At 42.5% G+C, this 21,957-nt stretch overlaps 1 protein-coding gene across 2 annotated transcripts in view; it reads left to right on the top strand.

Annotated features, from left to right (window-relative positions):
* The window catches only part of LOC108437580 (IQ motif and SEC7 domain-containing protein 2), a 123,461-nt gene that overhangs the window by 1,331 nt on the left and 100,173 nt on the right, over positions 1 to 21,957 (top strand). Inside the window, exons 1-2 of one of the 2 annotated variants that reach the window (XM_017714749.2) lie at positions 1 to 1,358; positions 12,352 to 12,378. The exon at positions 1 to 1,358 is cut by the window's left edge and continues 1,331 nt beyond it. In XM_017714749.2, the coding sequence (XP_017570238.1) occupies positions 817 to 1,358; positions 12,352 to 12,378 (569 nt within the window). In that variant the 5' untranslated portion in view covers positions 1 to 816. The remainder of the gene's footprint in view (positions 1,359 to 12,351; positions 12,379 to 21,957) is intronic. The other variant, XM_017714751.2, reaches the window with a different exon arrangement.

Below are 21,957 nucleotides of genomic sequence, written 5' to 3'. Positions count from 1 at the left end.
GCGGTGGATTTACAGGTTCAACTTTTTTTTTTCTTCCCCTTCTTTCTCACCTTCTCCTCTTCAGTCGCTTCTCTGGGGAATGGCTCAGCAAGAAAATGTCTCCCAACCACTTCTCTACGGTATGAGTCATGAACGCACTACAGCGAGGAGGCATCTTCAGCGCTGCGACATTTGACATTCAGCTCCACACTGGAAAGAACAGGGGGAAGAAGACGCTTCAGTATGTGCCGGAGAGGCAGATGATCCTACACTGATTTGTTTCGTTCTCCCCAACCACCTCTTCATGAATATTTGCTTGCAGAGCTCTTTGCAGTATTCCCCCTCCGCTTTTTGGACTTGAGAGGATGCCTTGAGTTTGAGGGACTTATGAAGATGTTGTGGTTTTGGTGTCAGGGGGAAAGAGCGTGGGAGAACAGATGTCATTTTTTCTCTTCCCTGCCGGCGATGAATCGTTGAAATTCCAGAGGGACAATGCGTTTTGTCTCGACAAAGGCCTCCTCTAAACAGCCGCATGATAAAACTGACAAAAGACTGAGAATCTGCTGACTCAGGCACACCGAACCCTCTTGGAATTGTGAACGGAAATTTGTGTCATGGATTATCAAAAGAACTCTGTCCTTTGAATTTACTTGCATTTAAGGAATTTCACAGGGGGAGAGAAAACCAGTGCTGTTCCAGTTGGTTCCTCTCCAATAGCTCACACTTAGTCCTCTCTCTCCCCCCCACCTGCATCACGTGGGGGGGAGAGCTCCCACCTTCGGGGTGACCCTGTACCCCCACGTGGCCACCTGTCAGTCCAGAAAGGTTCCTAGAACCATGGACGGCGGCCAGGGCAGCAGCCCAGAAAGCCCCAACCGGGCGGTGGAGTATCTGCTGGAGCTCAACAACATCATTGAGAGCCAGCAGAAACTGCTGGAGACGCAGCGGCGACGCATCGAGGAGCTGGAGGTGCAGCTGGACCGCCTCAGCCAGGAGAACAAGGATCTGCGGCTGGACCGGCAGCCACCTCCACCGCCTCCACCGCTGGCAAACTCGGCCTCGAACCAGGCCCACAGCCACCACCACGGCCAGCCTCTCCCGGCAGCACCCACCTCCGCCACTGTCTATCCCATCCAGAGCCACAACAGTGGGTCTGTCCATAACCCCATCCCCGCTCCAGCCCCTCCGCCCCCTCCCCCACCCATCCCACCAAGAGACCGCCGCCCAAACGTCAATGTCAACGTCAACACGCACACCCGCCTCAGCCGCGGCCTGTCCACCGGCTCCAACCCCACGGAAAGAGACAGGGAGCGGGAGAAGGAGAGAGAGCGAGAGAGAGATGGTTCCAGCACCAGCACGGCCACCACTCTGCAGAGACAGTGAGTACAAGTCCTGCAGGCTATTCCACTGCATAGCTGTGGATATTTGTGCAGCTAGTGCGTCTCCAAATACTCTGCCTATTTGGGTGACTGTCAGGAAGATTGGGGTGCTAAGCCTCTTTGAAGGCTAGAATAGTGCGTATGTGTGTGTGTTTGTGTGATTTTACTAAGTGCTAAGCACAGAGTTATATAACACATTTTTAACAAGTATTCTATGCGTATCTAGGCTGCAGGCTCAACATGTGATTTGAATATGCTTGTAATGTACTGTGTATTTAGAAGTGCACACGATCAAACAAAAGGCCTTTATCTTCTTTGTCAGACAGTTAAACACATCCCAAAGGTTTCATTTGAACATGCTCAGACTCCATTAGGCTCAGATAATGCAGTAGGGACCAACCAGTGCCTTACATTATTCTGACTTGGCCACTGCTAGATTTCTCCAACTGTCCATCTTTTAAGGCTCATAAAATCGGGTGCAACAGTCTGTCACAACATGACTCTTTCTGGCACAGTGCACAAGCAGCTGGCCGTGCCAGAGAGCCTGGCTATTACATAAGCCCAGCAAAGCTCACCTGTGTCCACATCTGAATAAAGGCACACTCTGCTGCAGGGGGATTTGCTGAAAAGGGCTGGATGATAACTGGGGAACAGTGCGATCTAGATTAGCGGAATCTGTGATTAGGTCATGTTAGGTAGTTGATGGGAAGACACTAAGTCTCTAATGGCATACCTTTTATTGGAGAAAGAAAGAAATCAACAATCGTCCCGACTTTGTTGGGAGTCGTTTCTGTTAATAACGCATACATCACAATTTTTATGCTTACATAATGAAAAATAGGTTTGATCCATCTCTTGGGAGCCAAACTAGAAAGCTATGCCTCATAAGGAAAAGTGTTCCGTGTTTACAAATGAAGAGCTGTGAAACATTTATACAGAAAAAAATCATATGTTTTAACTAGGGCTGGGCGATTAATGGAAACCGACGCTCGGAAGCTCCAATCGACGTAGTCTTGGCTATGATTTTTTTTAAAAGTCTGTTAATCTTTTCCCACTTTTGTTCATCTACTCTCCCGAGCGTGTAGTCACGTGACTCCGCCATGCCCACTCCGCGACGTGGAACCTATGGCTATGTTCACACAGCTGGTAAATGTCCTGTTCACAGTGTCTTTTCAATGTGGCCTACATGCGACGTCAGTCTGAACAGATCATGCACCCAAAGCGACCCGCATGCACAAAAGAAAAACGTGTCGCGTTGCTTCACGTGGCTCATCCAGAGGTAAACAATTTCGACGAATGCCAATCACTTCTGGAGCCAGTTTCATCTTTGCCAGCATCACAGGAGGATCATGAAGCTTCACTGACTGACAGCTGTCAGTAGAATGTGTTCGAGCTCACCATGAAAAGGATGTGGCTCCTTCCTTGGTTCACGTCATCTGATTCTTTTAACTTTGCCTTCAGACTTTTAACTGTTCTTTGACGCAGCAGCCTCGCTCTCCTACGGCCATTTCTTTCAAGATCTCATTGAAGACGGAGATTTGAATAAGTCTCTTCTCATTTTTATTTATTAGTTCTCGAGAGGCCGAAATTATGACGAATGTCGAGTTGGATTGACGTAAAAGTCGCATGAATTCCGATCTGGCTGTTGAGACGATTGACATTAAGATATGCAGAGTATATTTACAGTACAAACACAGTCCATTAACCGTAATCAAATAAATCAAATAAAGCATTCAATTTATCATGATATTGATTTGAGGTCATATTGCCCAGCACCCAGTACCTTAAACATTTTGAGTTAACTGAACTTCAAATAAAAAGCCGACAGATTCTTGTTCTGTTGTCTTAAGAGTAGAGTTTAAATTGACTCAAAATTTGGAGGTGGAGGAGTTTAAGTATCTTAGGGTCTTGTTCGTGAGATCGGCCGTAGGCTGGGACAGGCGGCAGCAGTAATGCGGTCACTGTACCGGACTGTAGTGGTGAAGAGGGAGTTGAGCAAAAAGGCGAAGCTCTCTGTTTACCGGTCGGTCTACATCCTGACCCTCACCTATGGTCATGAACTGTGGGTGATGACCGAAAGAACGAGATCGCGAATACAAGCGGCGGAAATGAGCCTCTTCGTCGGGTGGCGGGCTACACGCTCTGTGATAGAGTGAGGAGCTCGGTCATCTGGGAGGAGCTCAGAGCTCAGAGCCGCTACTCCTCCGCAGTGAGAGGAGCCAGCTGAGGTGGTTCGGGCATCTGATCCGGATGCCCCCTGGACGCCTCCCGGTGGGGGTGTTCCAGGCACGGCCTACCGGGACAAGACCCCAGGGGTGTCCTAGGACCCGCTGGAAGGATTATGTCTCCAAGTTGGCCTGGGAGCGGCTTGGGGTCCCCGGGAATGAGCTGGAGGATGTTGCGAGGGACAGGGTCATCTGGGATTCTCTACTCTCCCAACTGCTACCGTGACCCTGTCTGGACTAGCAGTCAATGATGATGGATGGATGGATGGAAAATTTAAAGTTAAATACCATTTATTTACAATGTTTTTTTATTAAATCAAGTCAAACTTACGTATATGAATTGCATTATTTGCTCTTTACAGGACCAAACTTGTATTTTTACTCTTTAAAGAACTTCAGTTGCCTATTTAAATAACATTAGATCAAAGAAAGTGCTGCATGCAAAGTAAGCGGCCACTGGCGTATATCACAGTGAATCTGGCATAATTTTGAAATCACCGCCGCAAATCACAGCATTCAGATTTAGCATGTGTGCACTTACCACCCTCCTGTTACTTACATCATAACACTGCAACACAAATCAGCCAAAATCAAAATAATACGTTGGCCATTGCTGATTGCTTGTTTACAGCAGAAATCAGCCAGTGCTCTGCTAATTTAGTCCAATCAGAAAGCGGAAGTGTTTTAAAATCTTCAAATTTGTCCCCTGAAAGCAACCTGGCCAGTGCAGAGCTTCCTGAGTGCTGTCCATCATTCTTGACCATCACAGACTTCTTGGTCACCAGACCGAGCTTCAAGTCTGTCAATATCTGTCTTTCAGTGTGTGCTGTGTCAACACTCTCCCTCAACAGATACCGAGAGAGAAAGATAGAGACAAACTGTTGCCAAAAGTCAGCGGCCTTTTTAGGTCTTCAACGGCTACCGTTCGGTTGGACATCAGGGTTAAGGAGTCATCTGCAGCGTGCATCCGAGCGCTGCGGCCTGTCGCAGCCACTTGAATTGTGCCTTTTGAGTGTATTTTGAGCACATACGCTTAGAGTCTAAGGGGAGAAGCTGAGGCTTTGCCGTTCAAGTGAGCTGGGAGGACTGTGGGGCCATTTTGTGAGGAGATTGGTTTGGTATGTAGGACGACAGTGGTTGTGTAGGAGAGAGTTTGTGATTAATATGCAGCGCAGTGTCAGATTGTGGATCGGGCCTGTGTGGGAGAGATGAGCACAGAGGCAGAGAGAGAGAGAGAGAAAGAAAGAATGCAAGTGTGTGAGAGAATGCCAGAAAGGTCAAGGGAAAGAGAAAGAGCAGTTTATTCAACCTAAATTCACCCTCTTTCTCTCCATTTTCTCCCTCTCTCCTGTTCTTTTTACATTAGGAGCAGGTAAATGCATCCTGTTTGCTCAGATAAGTGAAACGTCCACAGTTGCTGCTTAATGGATAGGTTTTCTGTTTCCTGACCCTGACCTTAAAATAACTGTTTTACATCATTTCTAATCGTGCATAGCACTTAACCTCACTGAAGGCTTCAGCACTGAGAAACTTGCCACTCCTCTACAGCTTCTCAGTGAGAAAAAACAGATGGAATCATTCATGTCTTCGGAAAAAAAACAAAAAAAACAGAACTCACAGTGGAGTCATATGTTCCTTTGTGTATTGTGTATTTGATTGAATGTCCAAAGACACTTATGTTTGTAATATGATGAGTTTTGCATGTGTGAAGGCTTGAAAAAGTGATCTCCTTTAAGTGATACTTTTTTAATCCCACCTCCGCATTTAACCCATCCGTGAAGTGAAACACCACATACACACTAGTGAATACACACACACACGCTAGGGGGCAACGAGCACTTGCCCGGAGCGGTGGGCAGCCCTATCCACGGCACCCGGGGAGCAATTGGGGGTTAGGTGTCTTGCTCAAGGACACCTCAGTCATGCATTGATGGTGCTGGGGATTGAACTGGTCCGGTCACAGGGCCAGCTCCCTAACCTCCAGCCCACGACTGCCCCCAAGTGCCCCTTTTAGAGCCAGGCAATAAGGAGAAAAGCTAAATAACCTACCGCAAAACGATAAATATTATAATTGTTAAGTGGAAACTATAAACACTGTCAAACTGTTGCAAGAATTATACCAACAAGTACTGAATATTAAATTAGATTTATTAATAATTTGGATGCAAAAAGTTACATTTATGAATGACTTAGTAATGGATGATTGTCAGGTTACTGTCTCTATGCTGGACAGGATAGTATTAATAACACTGTGGCAGTGTTTGCAGATTACCAGTTATTGTTTCTATGTCACTGACTTTAAAAGTGGTTCCAAATAGGGGCGATATAGTGATGGACAAGTAACCCAACGGCAAAGTGTAAAAGACAGTAATCGCTGCCTTGAGAAAAGGACTGAGAGATGATTAGGTAGCATTCATTTACCTTACACAGCTTTTTTAAATAGCTTGTGGATATGTTGGCGTTTAAATTTAAGAAGTGTGTGGTCGCGCGCTTAGCAGCCAGTTTTTTGTTGTTTGTGAGAGGTGTGTTAAGAAGCTGCTGTGTGTTTTCTCTGCTACACGCTGTTATGCAAGGTTTACTGCACGGCTCCTCTCCTACTCATTTTACTTTACGTTAAGTTTAGATTGACTGAATGCAGTCGAGTATGAATTTCGTCTTGCTTTGGAACTCATGTATAACGACTATATAGTACCCTAGAGCAACTAGCTCTAACCTGGAGAACATGTTCTTCAGATCCCTGTCTGTGGCTTCTCAGAAAAAAGGTCATAAATAATATTAAATACACATTACTGTTAAAACCTTGAGTTATAATGGGGCATTAGAAATGCTGCGGTAGAGTAAACCCCCACTCTCGCCACGCTGCGTGTGATTTCCTGAGTATAGTTAAGTGTCCCATTTGTTTAGCTGAATAATGAAAACGCTGATGGAAAATGATGGAAAACACCTTATTTGTTAATGTGGAAAGCGCGTGAACGTGGCTTTGAAAACCGCATACAGTCCGAAGTTTTAATAGTCACAATAAATCTCCACCAGACGAAGCTTGTGAATGCACGTTTAAGGTAGCGTCTATTATGATGACAGGTGAAAAGACATTGGGTTACTAAGTATTATATTATTATCATATTACTTATGCTAAAAAAACACACACTAATGTGTAAATATCATTTAAAGCTGCAGCTCAGTGTGTCTGTTTGTATGGCAGGGGGCAATTTTATCAATAATAAAGATTTTCTAACTAGAAAATATCGTGCTTATTATTTTTAGATATTGCAAATTGTCTGTCAGTTTATCTTGACATTTTTTTTGTTCCACTTATAGTGTGATTATAACCCATTTCATTTTAGTGATGAATAGTTGACTGCGAAATTAAGTATTCCAGGTGCTGGTATTTTAATACGTTAATACACTATTCATTACGTTTTATCACAGGAAGACCAACAGTTGTTGGAAAATATGCAGAACAACAAGATCAGTGGAGCACCAATTTTATGTTTTAACGTAACGTGACTGAGGGAGCAGGGAGGGCAGAGCTTTTATCACTAATTTGCCTAGGTTGATGCTATGGTGGTTGGTTAGTGTAGTGGGTAACACCTCTGCCTTCTATGCTGTAGACTGGGGTTCAGTGCCCCGCCTGGGTAAGCACCCTACGCTATACCAATAAGGGTCCTTGGGCAAGACTCCTAACACCACCTTCGCCTGCCTGTGTAAAACAATCAAATTGTAAGTCGCTCTGGATAAGAGTGTGAGCCAAATGCAATTGTAAATGTAAGGTCAAGAAACTGTTAAACTATATTTCTCAAACAAACTAACATTTAGCTCATTACATCGTTTAACATAGTCTTTGTTATGTTACTCGTCCGATGTGAAAACCTACTGATCTCCCTTAGCGGTTGTTGAATGATAAAGGAAAGGTTTCGAAAGGTATTCCGTAAAATTTGTTGCATTTTTGTGCAACACCGGTGCGGTCATCTTATGGATATGTGGATATCAAAATGAGTCGGAATGCACATCCCTAGTTTAAATACAGGGTTATTAAAAAAAGATTAATCTGATTTCAACCGTGAGGCGCCTAGGAACCAATCACATACCAATTGAAAGGGGGGGGGGGGGTCATAGAGTTTCTGACTGTCACCGGAAGATGTCTCCATTCAGACGTCTGAGAGGAGTCGGCGACCCCTGAGCAGAAAGGGTTTTGTGTTCTCCACTTCAGTGAGAGTGAATCCGCCGTAATGATTTTCGTTGGCAGTGAACCTCAGAGCTCAGAGCGTTCGTCGTTGGTTTCACAGCACAGGATGGTCTCCGAAATCCCCCAAAAGAGCCGTGAGTACAGTGAGAAACCACTTGCTCAATCGAGTATGGGATGAATTTGACTAACACGCTGATGTCCGTGCAGCTGGAGGAGGTTCATATGGAGCGCTTGTAAAATTACACAGTAACCTTTATGCTCACTGAAGCCATCCACAACTTACTGCCTTGTTCTGTAATGATTTACAGGTGAAATGGATCATTTTGAAATCGGATGGATCTTTTTCAATCACCCCGTGTAAAAGGCTTCCTCTGACTGTCTGTTAGCTGAGAGAGAACACTAGAGAGACTATCGCCTGTCCAAGATAAGTTTTTTTTAATGCAGATGTAGTAGAACTATTAGAGCAATACATTTATTGATCGCCTAGCTCTAGCGCCATTGGTCTGTAGGCTTAGTGAGAGGAGTGGTGAGTTTCTCACTATTACAGCTATTTAAGATTAGGGCATTAAGATATATATATTTTTTTTTTTTTGTTATCAACCAGAATTACCTCAATAATAGTGAGGATTTAAGGCTTATGTGTCATTCAGTACCGAATCTCAGTACCCATGTAGTCTTATTAGTTGCAGTGAGCCTTGAGATGTGCTTTTGAGTTGTTCTGCATGGAGTCTGTTGCAGTATACGACTTTAATTCCGTAGTTCAGTATTCATAAGGAGGTATTAAAAAGTATTAAGGAATCAGAATCAGAGTGAAAGTACTGGTAATGAACATTTTTTCAACAACGTCCAGTCCTATTCATGATTAGAACCATCTCCGTTAGTGTGGGTTGAGAAATCGCAAACCTATTCTTTTAAGGGAAAGACACTTGTTTGTCTGTATCTTAGTGTCAAATGTTCTGTTTAAGTACTCATGGCTACTCTGAAATCCCCTATTCTTGACTTGATCCCAGCAGCTGATCGGTTATTGAAAACATGTGCTCCAGAACGTTGGGATCAGATGGGTGGGCTGTAATAAGTGGCGCAGATTGATATCTGTTTGCTAGAGCTGTGTGTAGCCAACTAGCCAGACACAAAAGACAGGAAAGCACTGGCTCATGTTGTGCACCGGTGTGCTCAACATCTGTTGCACTGGATGCAGAACCACTAGCGGTAGCTTGAGCTGACAACAAAGGAAGGTGAATGACCATAACAGGATGCTCGCATATCCTAAGAGCTCTGAGCACAGGTGTGACATATTTCAGTGAAAATAAACACTGTTTCCAAGATATAATGAATATGTTGCTGATTGCTGTTCACACTGCATTTCTTGATCTTCAGTTCCTTTCCTCCTATGCCTTGTTCCCCGTTTTTCCGTCGCTCCATCCTCCCTCTGTTCTGAGCAGATGGTGCACCACCATGCAATCCTTTTTCTGATTTGCATTTGACTCATAGGGGACATGTACATCCACTGTTCTTGTGAGATTTTTCTTTCCTCTTTCTTCTCCCTATGCCCAGCCTATGTCTGTGTGCTAGTAATAAAATTGTACATTAGTTCTATATATGTTATAGGCTATTACTAATAAGAATGATAATAAAACATATTTATAATGCACTAGAGGATGGAGAACAGTTCATGTTTCCTGAGAAAACGTCAGGTGTACAAATTTCCACCAGATGAAAAATAGAATTTCTTTTATTTAGATACACACTTTGCTCAGAGCCTGATATGCATCGTTCTACCAAGTTGGTTCAAAGTTCAAAACACAGTTGACTTTTAACTGATGTGGACTTTAGACTGAAATGCTGTGAGTGATCCTATCCCGTAATTATGTTTATTTGTATAAAAACAAATGATTAAACATGCATAACAGCCATCATAACCCTTCCGAAACTTCTGCTGCTCACCATATGGTCGTGTCCTGCTCTAAAATGCAAGGGTGTAGCTAAAATAAGGCTCCGCCGATGGAGCCTAGCGCTTTGTGTTTCAGTGGTGACCTACAAATGTAGGACAGCATTTTTTAAATACAGTTTTAGTAAACTCATGATAAATCCTGATCCTTAAAATTCCCTTTAAAAAATAAAAAGAAATTTTTTTTTTACAGAAAATAATATTTTCACAAATTATTTTCCATCTCCTAATAGAAAGTACCTCATGAATAATGATTTTGTATATATTTAGTATATTTAGTATCTCTACTATCTAATGCCTTGGGTTAAAATAGAGCATAAAATAATAATCATAAATATCTAAGGTATAAGTACTTAATCTTTTTTTTATGTATTTATTTTGGCCTCGTTCAGCATGACCAATAGGTTTGTTAAGTATTTCGTTACTTTGATCAGTAATATGTCACTGGAAAACAGTTTTTGGTAATGCTGTAGTTGTAATTGTTGTAATTGGGATATTATTCCATGTAGTTTCTTTGGCTGAATGAATGTCTTAAAGTCACACTTACACTCTTTCTCAGTTTACAGGCAGCTCTCTCAGTTAGGCAAGTAGTGATGCTGTAGATCTAACGGTGTATTTTTGGTGGAGCGTACCTTAGCTTGGCATTGGCTGTGTTATCACCAGGGCAGGCATTTTGAAGCCTTTTGTTTTAACTGCACTACTGTCTGTGCAAATGAGGGAGTGTAACGTTACCGCTCTGTGTGGGAGAGGGCCCGAGGTAGAATTATTCCTCAGAATAATTATCATGGAGTGTTTTAATTACATTTGTCCACTGAAGGTGGCAATTACTGTCATGGATAGAAGCCAGTGAGTAATATATGGTGTGTCAGAAGAGATGAGTGATGGAGGTATGATCTTGATAAGCCATTATCTGAGCATAAATCAGGACTTTACATGCCACTCAGATTAGGGATGTGCGCGGGTATTGGAGTTCGAGGTGCCTGGATTCGAACAGTAAAATCACTGTTTGTAATGCACTAGCGTTCCCTGCTATTAGAAGAAGGGGCACTGATTACGCTTAAGTCATGGTGCTTTATTTCCCAGCTGTTGTCGGCCACAGCTACGATGTGCATAAGCAAAGTTTTTCCTCTAACAGCCCACCCTCTTCCTCAGCTCATGTCCGACTCTCTCGGCTCTTCCTGCACACGCTGAGGCTGAGAGGGCTCAGAGAGTTGGCTTTGGCACGGCTTTATCGCTCACTACTCCAGCTGATGTTTGTTAGGTCCAGAAACAGAAAATATTTTTCGCTGGCAAAGCAACATGTTGGCACATCTTCCACCAATGTTCTGTACTGGTTAACTCATTAGCTCGTCTAAAGAGGTATCCAACACAGAAACCTACTGATTTCCCAGGGCTGTTTTTGAGTTTTAAAACACATTCTCAGATTTTAACCGTCTGCACGAATTTTGGCCTGTTTTTTTTTTCTTTCTTTTTTTCTTTATTCCTTCACAGATATACAGATATTCAAATATCACAATTCATTTTATGACTCAAATTCATCACTTGAAGTTCTCAGTACAGTTCAACTGTAATCACTCCAACACACCTGTTGTAATAATAATGTACCATCTGATGCATGACACATGCCTAGGTTCTTCACACGACGGTGGATATTGTGGTTAGCCCTTTAGCTCGCTCGTTAAAGGCCGCAACTCTCTGTGGCTAGAACACTATGGGCTCCACAACTTCGTACTTCTCCAAAAACATTTTGTTTTCAGGATTTTGTTGATTGCAATGACTGTGCATGCACCCCATCCCCCCCCCCCACCCCCCCGGTCATATTGACCTCCCCTGATATTTTGAAGAAATTCAGTTTTATTTTTTCCCGTTTTTACCATAAGATGAAATATGACTTGGAGGCACTCTGACCACTTGTTATTTAATTTATGGAGTTATTTATTATTAGGTATTATTATTATTGTTAGGAAATAACATTTAGTAAATGCAGATAGTAATTATAGTGTCACTGATTACTGTAATCAACCGTCATGTAGACAGAGCATAGAAAATGTTTCACTTTGGTATTGATGTCAAATTCGTGGTGCTCACAGTACTTTAATTCTAAGATTCTAACAGTCTTTTAACCTTCCAACTCCTCATTTCTAGCTCCTTTGTAATGTCAAGTGTGTAATCTCTCATGTTCTCTTTCAGCCACTGCACTATCCATCTTGCACATTGATGAGATAAGCATTAAGTTTTATAGACGTGTCTTGCATTAACATTTGCAGCTGGATCACATGCACTCTATGACTGTAATGACTTGCCCTACAATGGCAGAGTTATTGTCATTGAGTTGTACAAAACAATAATGGTATTAGATGTGCACTATTAAGAAACTGGATATGTAAGGATAGATGATAGAAGCTGATGTTAAAAAATGTTCATCCCATCAGAATTCATGCATAATGTGTTAAGCTGTGTATGTTAAATTTTGTCATTACTTTTATTGATATTTCTTCCTGCATTTGTCTCTGTGTGTTTGTCTGTTTCTCTTTTTTTTCCATTCTCTCCTTCCCTACTGCCTCTCTCTCTCTCTCTCTCTCTCTCTCTCTCTCTCTCTCTTCCTCACCTCTCCACATCCTGTTGGATCCATAGGCCAGATGGAGACTCCAACAAAGACAGGTCTGTACCCATTCTTTCAGCTCTCTTGTTCCTCATTTTCTCTCTTCTCTCGTCCTCCGCAGAGGGGATCTGCAGCCTTCAGTTTGCTGAATAAAGATGTATGTACCCCTGCATTGGTCCACGTTAAGATGGACTAGGTCATTACTCCTAGCAGTGTTGCAGTGGCTTATCTTATCTAGGTCAAAATGAATGCATAGGGGACATGCCATTGATTATAATGACGTATTACCTTTTTTCACTGGAGTGCCTTCATCTAGACTAGAATAATGAGCGGTGTGGCACATTAAAGGTCATGGATATTGAGAGATTCCGAGAACCTTGCGCCAGAAGCCTGAAAGACTAGGACTTACGTAACCTATCAAGACATCATCTAAACGTGTGCGTCATTTATGAGTCTCCCCATTAGCTGTTGCCGTAGCGATCAATGCCCTGTAAGAATGTGTGTATGTGTTTGTATGGCCAAGGGCCACGTTTGCCCTTGCATTTTTGACATGACATATTAGTAATTATACAGCCTTGTGGTGGTGGTGGGGGTGGGGAGGGGTGTTTGGCTAAAATGTCAGGGAGTATCTGAGATGTTGCAAGGCAGGACGTTTTCTTAATTCTGTCCATAGTTAAGACGCCAGTCACACGCTGGCGATAATTCCCCGGACTTCTAGAATCAGGTGTATGCAAAGCTTTCTCTCTCTCTTTTTTTTTTCTTTTTTTTTTTTAACAGTATGGCTCATCATTTTTTTTACACACTAGCCTAGTATGTGGTTAGCGCATGGGTTTTGTAAAAGAATAAAGTGGTTAGGAACGATCAGCTTTGCTCTGTAACATCTTTATGATGGTTCCTTTGGATGAAAATGAAGCACGGATCTGAAGGATAAATGATGGGTTGTCATGGCAACGGCTGTAGATGAACCGCATTACTTAAAAAAAAGAAAAAGTTGCACACATACCTCGTCCTCTTTCTGTCTGTCTGTCTCTCTCTCTCTCTCTCTCTCTCTCTCTCTCTCTCTCTCTCTGTCTCTCTCTCTCTCTCTCTCTCTCTCTCTCTCTCTCTCTCTCTCTCTCTCTCTCTCTCTCTCTCTCTCTCTCACTTTCTGTGTCTCTCCCTCTGTGCGTGTGTGTGTGTCCGAGAGAAAGAGTAAGAGAGTGAGCGCACACACACAGTTGTGTGAGTGAGTGTGTCTCATCCCTAGGACAACTTGTTTGCGATACATGGCAGACGGACAAGGCTGGACCTCATAGTTACGGACAAGGACACAGTGATGTCACGTTTCGAAATAATTAGGCTCCCAATCTGTTTTCGTCCTTGCTTCACGTGTACTCGTGCTGGTATTGATATGCAAATTGAATTGTCCTCTTCCAGCGGTACAGCGATAATATTTTGCAATAAATTGGACCGTCTTTCATGCTTTGCCACTGCCATCCCAATTACACTTTGCGCTTGATTATTAACAAAGGAATGTAATAAAAGGTTGGCCATGATTAATGAAATCGCCTAAGTGATCTCATGCCGCTTCTTCCATCCAGTTACGTTCCCTACTTAACTGGAGGCAGAGGCGCGGAGGAGAGCCTCAGCGCGCTTACTCGTTCCCCACTGGGCCGTGAGGGTGAAAAAATAGCTTAGGGTGGGGGGCTTTGCTGTGGGCCTGCCCCGAGCTTCCCTCTGCACACTGCAGCGCACAGGAACCTGCAGTCATCCCACCACAATGCATCACTCCGCCGCAGGCCCAGTCAGTAAGGTAGTCCAAGGAGAGATATACAGTATGCGGTTGTGTGAAAGTTGATAGAGAGAGATCGAGAGGTGTAGACGCAGTTCAGCAGCTGTTACTGCATGATGTAACTGTAGATGTGATGTAAGGTTTACCCGATCAATATATGTGTAATATACTTAAGAGAGGCACCACAATGAAATTTCCAGGTCCTAAACACTGGTTAACACCATGCTGAGGGTAACATCAATAGCCAGCCAGTTCCCAGTGGTGTGATGGTGGCATTGCTATTAAACAAATCAAGTAGCTTTTCAGCAGTAAATCTGTTTTTCAGTTAAGTAGCACTGACGAACACTACATACACACTACATGTATTTTGCATCCTTTAGTTTAGGAATGCACTGATATAGGAATTCTGCGTCAATGGCGATATCTGGTGATGTATAAAATCACCCAAACATTCTGTTCTTCTGGAGTATAATAAGTATGACATCAGTTATCAGTCTATAGTTATAAATCTATAGATCTCCTGATACTGATTTGACTCTGATGTCGTTGTGCATCCCTAGTTTAGCTGGTGTTGATTCTTCCTAATGATGTGTTCATGTGGTTGTGCTGATAAAACGTCGTTCTATGCCTCCTTAGTGGTAAGTCACGACAGTGGCATGAAGCCATGCAGACATTGGCATGGTGACAGCCTTTCTGATAAGACGAGATGATTATCAGAGAAGAGCTTTAGCACGGTTGATTGTTTATTCGAAGTGGGAAAAGGCAGGAAGACTCTGTAATCCTTTACTTTTTTGTATAATACTAGGTTGTCAAACTCAACAAGTTTTTTTGGCAACACAAAAAGGAAAAGTAAACCCTCTTGTGGGAAGCCTCATCAAATAGTGATCCAGGTGTATGGCATAAGAATAGAAAAGCAGCAGTGTTCCTGTACTGCAGGAGAGGTAAAAGTATTGCAGGCATTTTAAATATAATATCTAGAACAAATCATTGACCTAGCAGGTCATTATAATTTCCATGAAGTACCTTCAATTCAACAAGATGCTTTGGCCATGTAGGTACTACAACCCCAATTCCAGTGAAGTTGGGACGTTGTGTAAAACATAAATAAAAACAGAACACGATGATTTGCAAATCCTTTTTAACCGATATTCAACTGAATACACTACAAAGACGAGATATTTAATGTTCAAACGGATAAACTTTATTTTCTGCAAATATTCACTCATTTTGAATTTGATGCCTGCAGCACGTTCCAAAGAAGTTGGGACAGGGGCGTGTTCACCACTGTGTTCTTCAGTCCGTGGTCTCCATTGGGACAACAGTCCGGGGTCTCCGTTGTCGTATTTTGCGCTACATAATGCGCCACACATTTTCAATGGGAGACGGTCTGGACTGCAGGCAGGCCAGTCTAGTACCCGCACTCTTTTACTATGAAGCCACGCTGTTGTAACACGTGCAGAATGTGGCTCGGTATCGTCTTGCTGAAATAAGCAGGACGTCCCTGAAAAAGACGCTGCTTGGATGGCAGCAGATGTTGCTCCAAAACCTGTATGGACCTTTCAGCATTAATGGGGCCTTCACAGATGTGCCAGTTACCCCTGCCATGGGCACTAACTCACCCCCCAACCCTCAGAGATGCGTCCATGATTTCCAGAAACAGTGTGAAATGTGGACGCGTCAGACCACAGGACACTTTTCCACTCTGTGTCAGTCCATCTCAGATGAGCTCGGCCCAGAGAAGCCGGCAGCGTTTCTGGGTGGTGTTGATATGTGGCTTCGCTTTGCATGGCAGAGTTTTAACCTGCACTTGTAGATGGAGCGACGAACTGAGTTCACTGACAGTGGTTTTCCGAAGTGTTCCTGAGCCCATGTGGGAATATCCGTTACAGAATGATGTGGGTTTTTAATGCAGTGCCGCCTGAGAGGTCGAAGGTCACGGGCATTCAGTGTTGGTTTTCTGCCTTGCCGCTTACCTGCAGAGATTTCTCCAGATTCTCTGAATCTTTTGATGATATTATGGACTGTAGATGATGAAATCCCTAAATTCCTTGCAGTTGCACGTTGAGAAACGTTGTTCTTAAACTGTTGGACTATTTGCTCACGCAGTTGTTCACAAAGTGGTGAACCTCGCCCGTCCTTGCTTGTGAACGACTGAGCCTTTCAGGGATGCTCCCTTTATACCCAATCATGACACTCACCTGTTTCCAATTAACCTGTTCACCTGTGGAATGTTCCAAACAGGTGTTTTTTGAGCATTCCTCAACTTTCCCAGTCTTTTGTTGCCCCTGTCCCAACTTCTTTGAAACATGTTGCAGGCATCAAATTCAAAATGAGTGAATATTTGCAAAAAACAATAAAGTTTATCCGTTTGAACATTAAATATTTTGTCTTTGTAGTGTATTCGATTGAATATAGGTTGAAAAGGATTTGCAAATCATCGTATTCGGTTTTTATTTATGTTTTGCACAACGTCCCAACTTCATTGGAACTGGGGTTGTAGTACAACTAGCTGCATTTCTCTGTAGAATATCTTTCATGATATATTTCACAAGCTATTTTTTGTAGCAGAGCTGGTAGCTTGATATGTTTTTAACTAGCTTGCCCAACACTATTCATGCTATAATCCACCAATGAAGTGCAGTGGTTAAAACCCAGGCATAACAATTATAGTGAACATTTACATTATGTAAACTATTTTAGCGTGCACTTTTGTCCTGAGCCGGAGTTGAAGAAGAAGGGAAATATCCACTACGATAGTAACTACTAAGTGGAGGTGAGCTGAAAAATAGGGCATTAAATTATCGGTTGTGGTTCCAACTTCAGATCCATTATAATAATTCAATTTTCCCATTTGTGGCTGAATAATATGTCTGCCACGGGTATGTAGTGTGTGCAGCATTTTGATGAGTTGCATGTGATTTTGTACATTCAGTACATACATGTAATACAGTCATGGGCAAATGTTTGGGTGCCCTAGGTCGGATTGCGTATTTGAGTGAAAATGAGTACATATCCTCCACAGAGTACAAACCTCTGCACATTGTGATGCACAATTACTGTTTGTTTGCTGAATTTAACAAATTGGAAACTGCAGTTTTCCAATTTACCATTAAATATGGCAGGATGGGTCGGGATGACACATACCTCATGTTTCCCATTTTTCAATCTTTCTTGTTCAACAGGATGAAATTAGGATAGAGCTGATATTAAAAGTGCTGAGGTAACTGGATTTACGAGGCCAGGGCCAGCAGCCACGTGTGATCAAATTGTTGAAGCCGCTATATGAAAAATGAGCCTTCATATGGTTCATCAGTCTGACTTTTCTTCTCATTTGCTTCTAATCTGATGCCAGTTGGATCCTCCTGTACCAGTGCTGTAGGATCAGAGAACTACAGTTTGGTGTCCTCCCTACTCGACTGTGCCTGATTCAGCTAATGAAAGGTCATTATCATGATCATTAGTTGCTGAGCTGGCAGGTGCGTCTGAGCAGGGAGGACACCGAAGTGTGTAGAGCTGTGGTCGTGTGGCACTGAAGAATACTGGGCTGTGCATATCAGGGCTGTAGAAAAGAGTGGTTGTTAATTGCAGTATTGAATTTTGCATTAGTGATTTCGCAGAGGACTGCAATATGAAAACGAGCTCTATAACAAATTACAGTTTTTCATTATGTTATATGATCATCCTGGCCAATCTCAGACATTACTCTGAGCTCTGTTTTATCCCCCATGTAAACCCAGTCACTTAAGTAGCTTTTTATCATGTCATAGAGAAATATCCCTAAAGTTCTGCCTTTTCTCTCTCAGAGCGACGCAGAGAAACTTCTTCATGCATTGGTTACAAGCAGGTTTGACGACCATAATGCTCTTCTTACTGGGCTTCCTAAGAAAACTATACATCCTTTACAACTCATACAAAATGCAGCAGCGTGCATCCTAACATAAACAAAAAAGAGAGATCATATCACTCCTGTTTTAACAGACCTGCGCTGGCTGCCTGTATCATTCAGGATAGATTTTAAAGTTCTGCCACTAGTTTTTAAAGCTCAGAGTGAACTAGCACCTGCTTACATCACAGAGTGTCTGTTTATGTTCTGGCACATAATCTAAGATCTGCAGATAGCGGCCTTCTGCAAATACCCTCTGTAAAACACAGAAAACACCGCGAGGCCTCTTTCTGCTTCTAAACTGTGAAACTGTTCCACCTTTTATTAGACAGTCAAGCTCAGTGCTCACTTTTAAGAAACATGTAAAAACGGATCTCTTAGCATTTAATTAAAACTAATAAATACGTTTTGAAATAAAAACTTAGCATTTAATTAATGATTTCTTGTATATCTCTTTTATCGCATGTCTGTAAAGCACTTTGAGCTGCCACCGGCTATATAAATAAAAAATACCATTATTATTAATATTATTATTACTACAGTGAAATGCAGTGATCGTGAATTTATATGGCCAAGTCTGAGTCTTGTGTTCTGTATGGTCAGACTGGCTGATGGCTAATGGTTCCGGCCAATTTGTTCTGGCCATTTTTTTGACGTGAAGCTCAGACTGTGTAAGCTAAATGAACACAAGACTCCAGGCGTAACCCATAAATTCAGCCAACAGTTTGATTAAAGATACTGGTTTCACCACTATTCTCACCTTATTTTGAGCAATATTTGAACTGAGAGTTATGACTAAAATCAACACACTAATGACTGAATGACTGCTGGAGTGACTGCTGGAGTGACTGCTGGAGTGACTGCTGGAGTGACTGCTGGAGTGACTGCTGGAGTGACTGCTGGAGTGAGTGAGTAGCTGATTGGTGCTGATATTTGGCAAACTTGTGTTCAAACAATGCAGTTACATTAGATATATAATTAATATAAACAATAGATTTTCCTTTCTCAGTGGTGCTTCTTTCACACCTCCTTGTTGTACAGTGTGCTACATTATTTTGGTACAGTTGTAGCAGCAGCATCAAATACAGTGTGAGCGCACCTGGCTAATGTCATTCATTTCATAAAACAGCAACACCAGCCAACCGAGTGAAAATAATAAACTGGCTAATTGCATATTCTGGAACAAAAATCTCCAGATTTGAATCGTGCATCCCTGGCTGTGATGATCTGAGGTGTTCACATGGTCCAACGAATCATTATTTTTGATTTTTGATGTCCCGACTCAGCAAATAGAAATGATGTATTAAAATTTGCCATATTTAAGTGTGCTCTCTGTAGGAATGTGTTAAACGTCAGAGAAAAGTCGTATGACCAGGGCATTCAAACATTTGCATTAGACAGTAATTTGAAATTAGACTGTATTTTGAAAGTTTTACAGAATATGTGTCTGACATATAGATCAGTAGCAGAATACTAAACAGAATTAGAAAAAATGGGATCATAAATGAAAGCACTTTTAAGAGCTCTGTTTTGAGTGCTCTATAATGGCACTACATGAACTGTCCTCTTGGGTTTCGCATCCTTTTAGCTATCTGTGTGTTTTTATTATGATATTTGTTGAAACCTTCACTGAAGCGAGGTACAGTAGAGGTGAACATGGTTGACTCATTTTCTGCTGTTCTTACTAATGTAAGCGGCTATCAGTTAAACGGATTTGGTAATAAATTTAGCGTCAGCTTCCGCGAGTTTATATGTGCATTTATACGGTTCTGTCGAATTCAACTCCACTGTAAGTGACAGGCATATGTGTTGTATGAATATGAAATGACGGAGAGGAGCCGGCAGAGATAAAATGATAGATGAACGCTTCCAGCTGTAATATCTTTGACTAAATTTGGTGTGGTGAAATTGGCAGGCCACCTGAACCGTGGTGACATTTTCCCGCAGCGTGGTTTGACATTGTGTCTAGCCAATAAAGAGGCTGTGGGCTTGAGTGAAATCAGATTGACAAGACATAGCTGAGTTAGAGGGGTGGCCGTGAGGGCACAGCATCAAGCCCACTCATGATGCCTAATCACATCCCCTCAACCTCCTGGCACTGTGCTGGCCCAACGCGTCAACTTTGCTCTGTCACTGGTGATGGTACCACGAGCGAAAATGGGTTAGATCAATTCTTGTTTAATGTAGTTGTCCATTTACTGTGATGTGGAATCAACACTGTTTCTTTCTGGTATTCCTTCTTTTTCTCCTTCCTACTTTCCTTCGTCTTGTCCTTCTCCTCTCCTCTTTTGCTTCTCCTTATTCCTATCTTTCTCTCTTTCTCCTATTTCTGTGCTTCTTTCTATACCTTTCTCACTTCCTCTCTCTTGTGCCTTCTCTCTCTTTCTCTCTCCCTCCCTCTCTGCCTCTGCCTCTCCCTCTCCGGGGTTTCAGCTAGAGAATGGTTGCTGTGGGAACGTGGAGAGTTATCACAAGTGCGTTTACGTGAAGAACAGTGTGGGCGACGGAGAGATGGAGAGAAAGAGAAGGAAAGGGATTTTAGGGAGAGAGAAATGGACAGGAATTTTGCAAGAAGGAATGGTGCGTAGGGAATAATGACAGAGACTCGAGGAAGGAAAGGAGTGACAGTATGACGAAGTGAGAGAGAGAGAGAGAGAGAGAGAGAGAGAGAGAGAGAGAGAGCACACATATATATATACGCCCACATACCGACAGCTATGAGATTTGCACACGGTCATTATCATTCAAACATAGACATTTAAACAAGTCAGCTGCTGCACTCATTTCATCATTACTGGCCTTAGCTCTAAGATTGATTAGCTCTGTATTTCAGCTTACCTCTAAATGTTAAGTGTCTGTGTGTGTGTGTGGGTGTGGGTGTGGGTGTGTGTGTGTGTGTGGAGGGGTGTCACCGGTTGCTAATAAAACCTGTATTCAAGAGGCAGCTCTTGTGAGAAGAGACACATTCACTGAATGCAACAATGCCTTTTCAAATCACGTTTCACTTAATAGTAACGTGACCTGACCATCTCTCATGGGCAGCCCTCTTTCTGAGGACTGAGGACGTCATTCTCAAAAGGACCATTCAATCTAAAACTGTTTATCTTTGCGCATCAAATGCTTTTTATGTTGAAGCATTGTAGTCATCGGAGCTAAATAGGATATTTTGGGAGTTAATGAGAAAGTTTCACCTGCTTGTCCTGTCTCTGCATAGTCATGAGGGTGTATGTGTGTAGTAGGGTTGTGCGATATGATGGTATGTTATTGTTATGATGATAAATTGTCACAATAAGCTTTCCTGAGATCATTGTGGCTATCATCACTGTATTGACTACTGAATTTTGCATAAGCAGAGATTTACAAGAAGCTCCTAAATGGCCTTTCTAAGGCAGAGGTGTCCAGTCTTGTCTGCAAAGGGCAGGTGTGGCTGCAGGTTTTCATTCCAATAACATAGAAGCCCATGTTATCAGCTGTTTGAAGACCAAGTAGAATTGGGTGTGCTCCAGCTTGTTTAGAATGGAAAGCTGCTGCCACACCAGCCGTTCGCGGATAAGCTTAGACATCCCCGGTATAAGGTTTCAGAGATCACAAGTTTTAATCCCAACTGCAGTTGAATAATGAAAATTAATTGTACTGACAGTTTTAGAAGCATTTTTAAAATGTGGCTTTGTGGTTTTATTGATGTTCCTGCTTAGCAGACCTCTGAAAAACAGTACATAGTACATCACAATACATATAATGTATTATTAAAATGTCTTGAAATGTTGGGCGGGTGTGTAGTTGCCATTGAAATACACTGAAGTAGTCTCGTGAGGCCACACTGAGAACACATATGTGGGGAAAATTGCGGAGTGCGGGCGAGATTTGTGTAGAAAGGTATTAGGGCGAGAACAAACTGGGTTCCAACATCTTGTGAAAGTGGAGCTCAAAGTAGGAGGCACACGCGTCAGCAAGCTTGTGGTTCGTTGCGTATATCATAGCTGA

Source organism: Pygocentrus nattereri, chromosome 28 (genome assembly GCF_015220715.1).
Source record: "Pygocentrus nattereri isolate fPygNat1 chromosome 28, fPygNat1.pri, whole genome shotgun sequence".
NCBI classification, from domain to species: Eukaryota; Metazoa; Chordata; class Actinopteri; order Characiformes; family Serrasalmidae; genus Pygocentrus; species Pygocentrus nattereri.
This window is presented reverse-complemented; position numbering and strand designations above follow the sequence as displayed.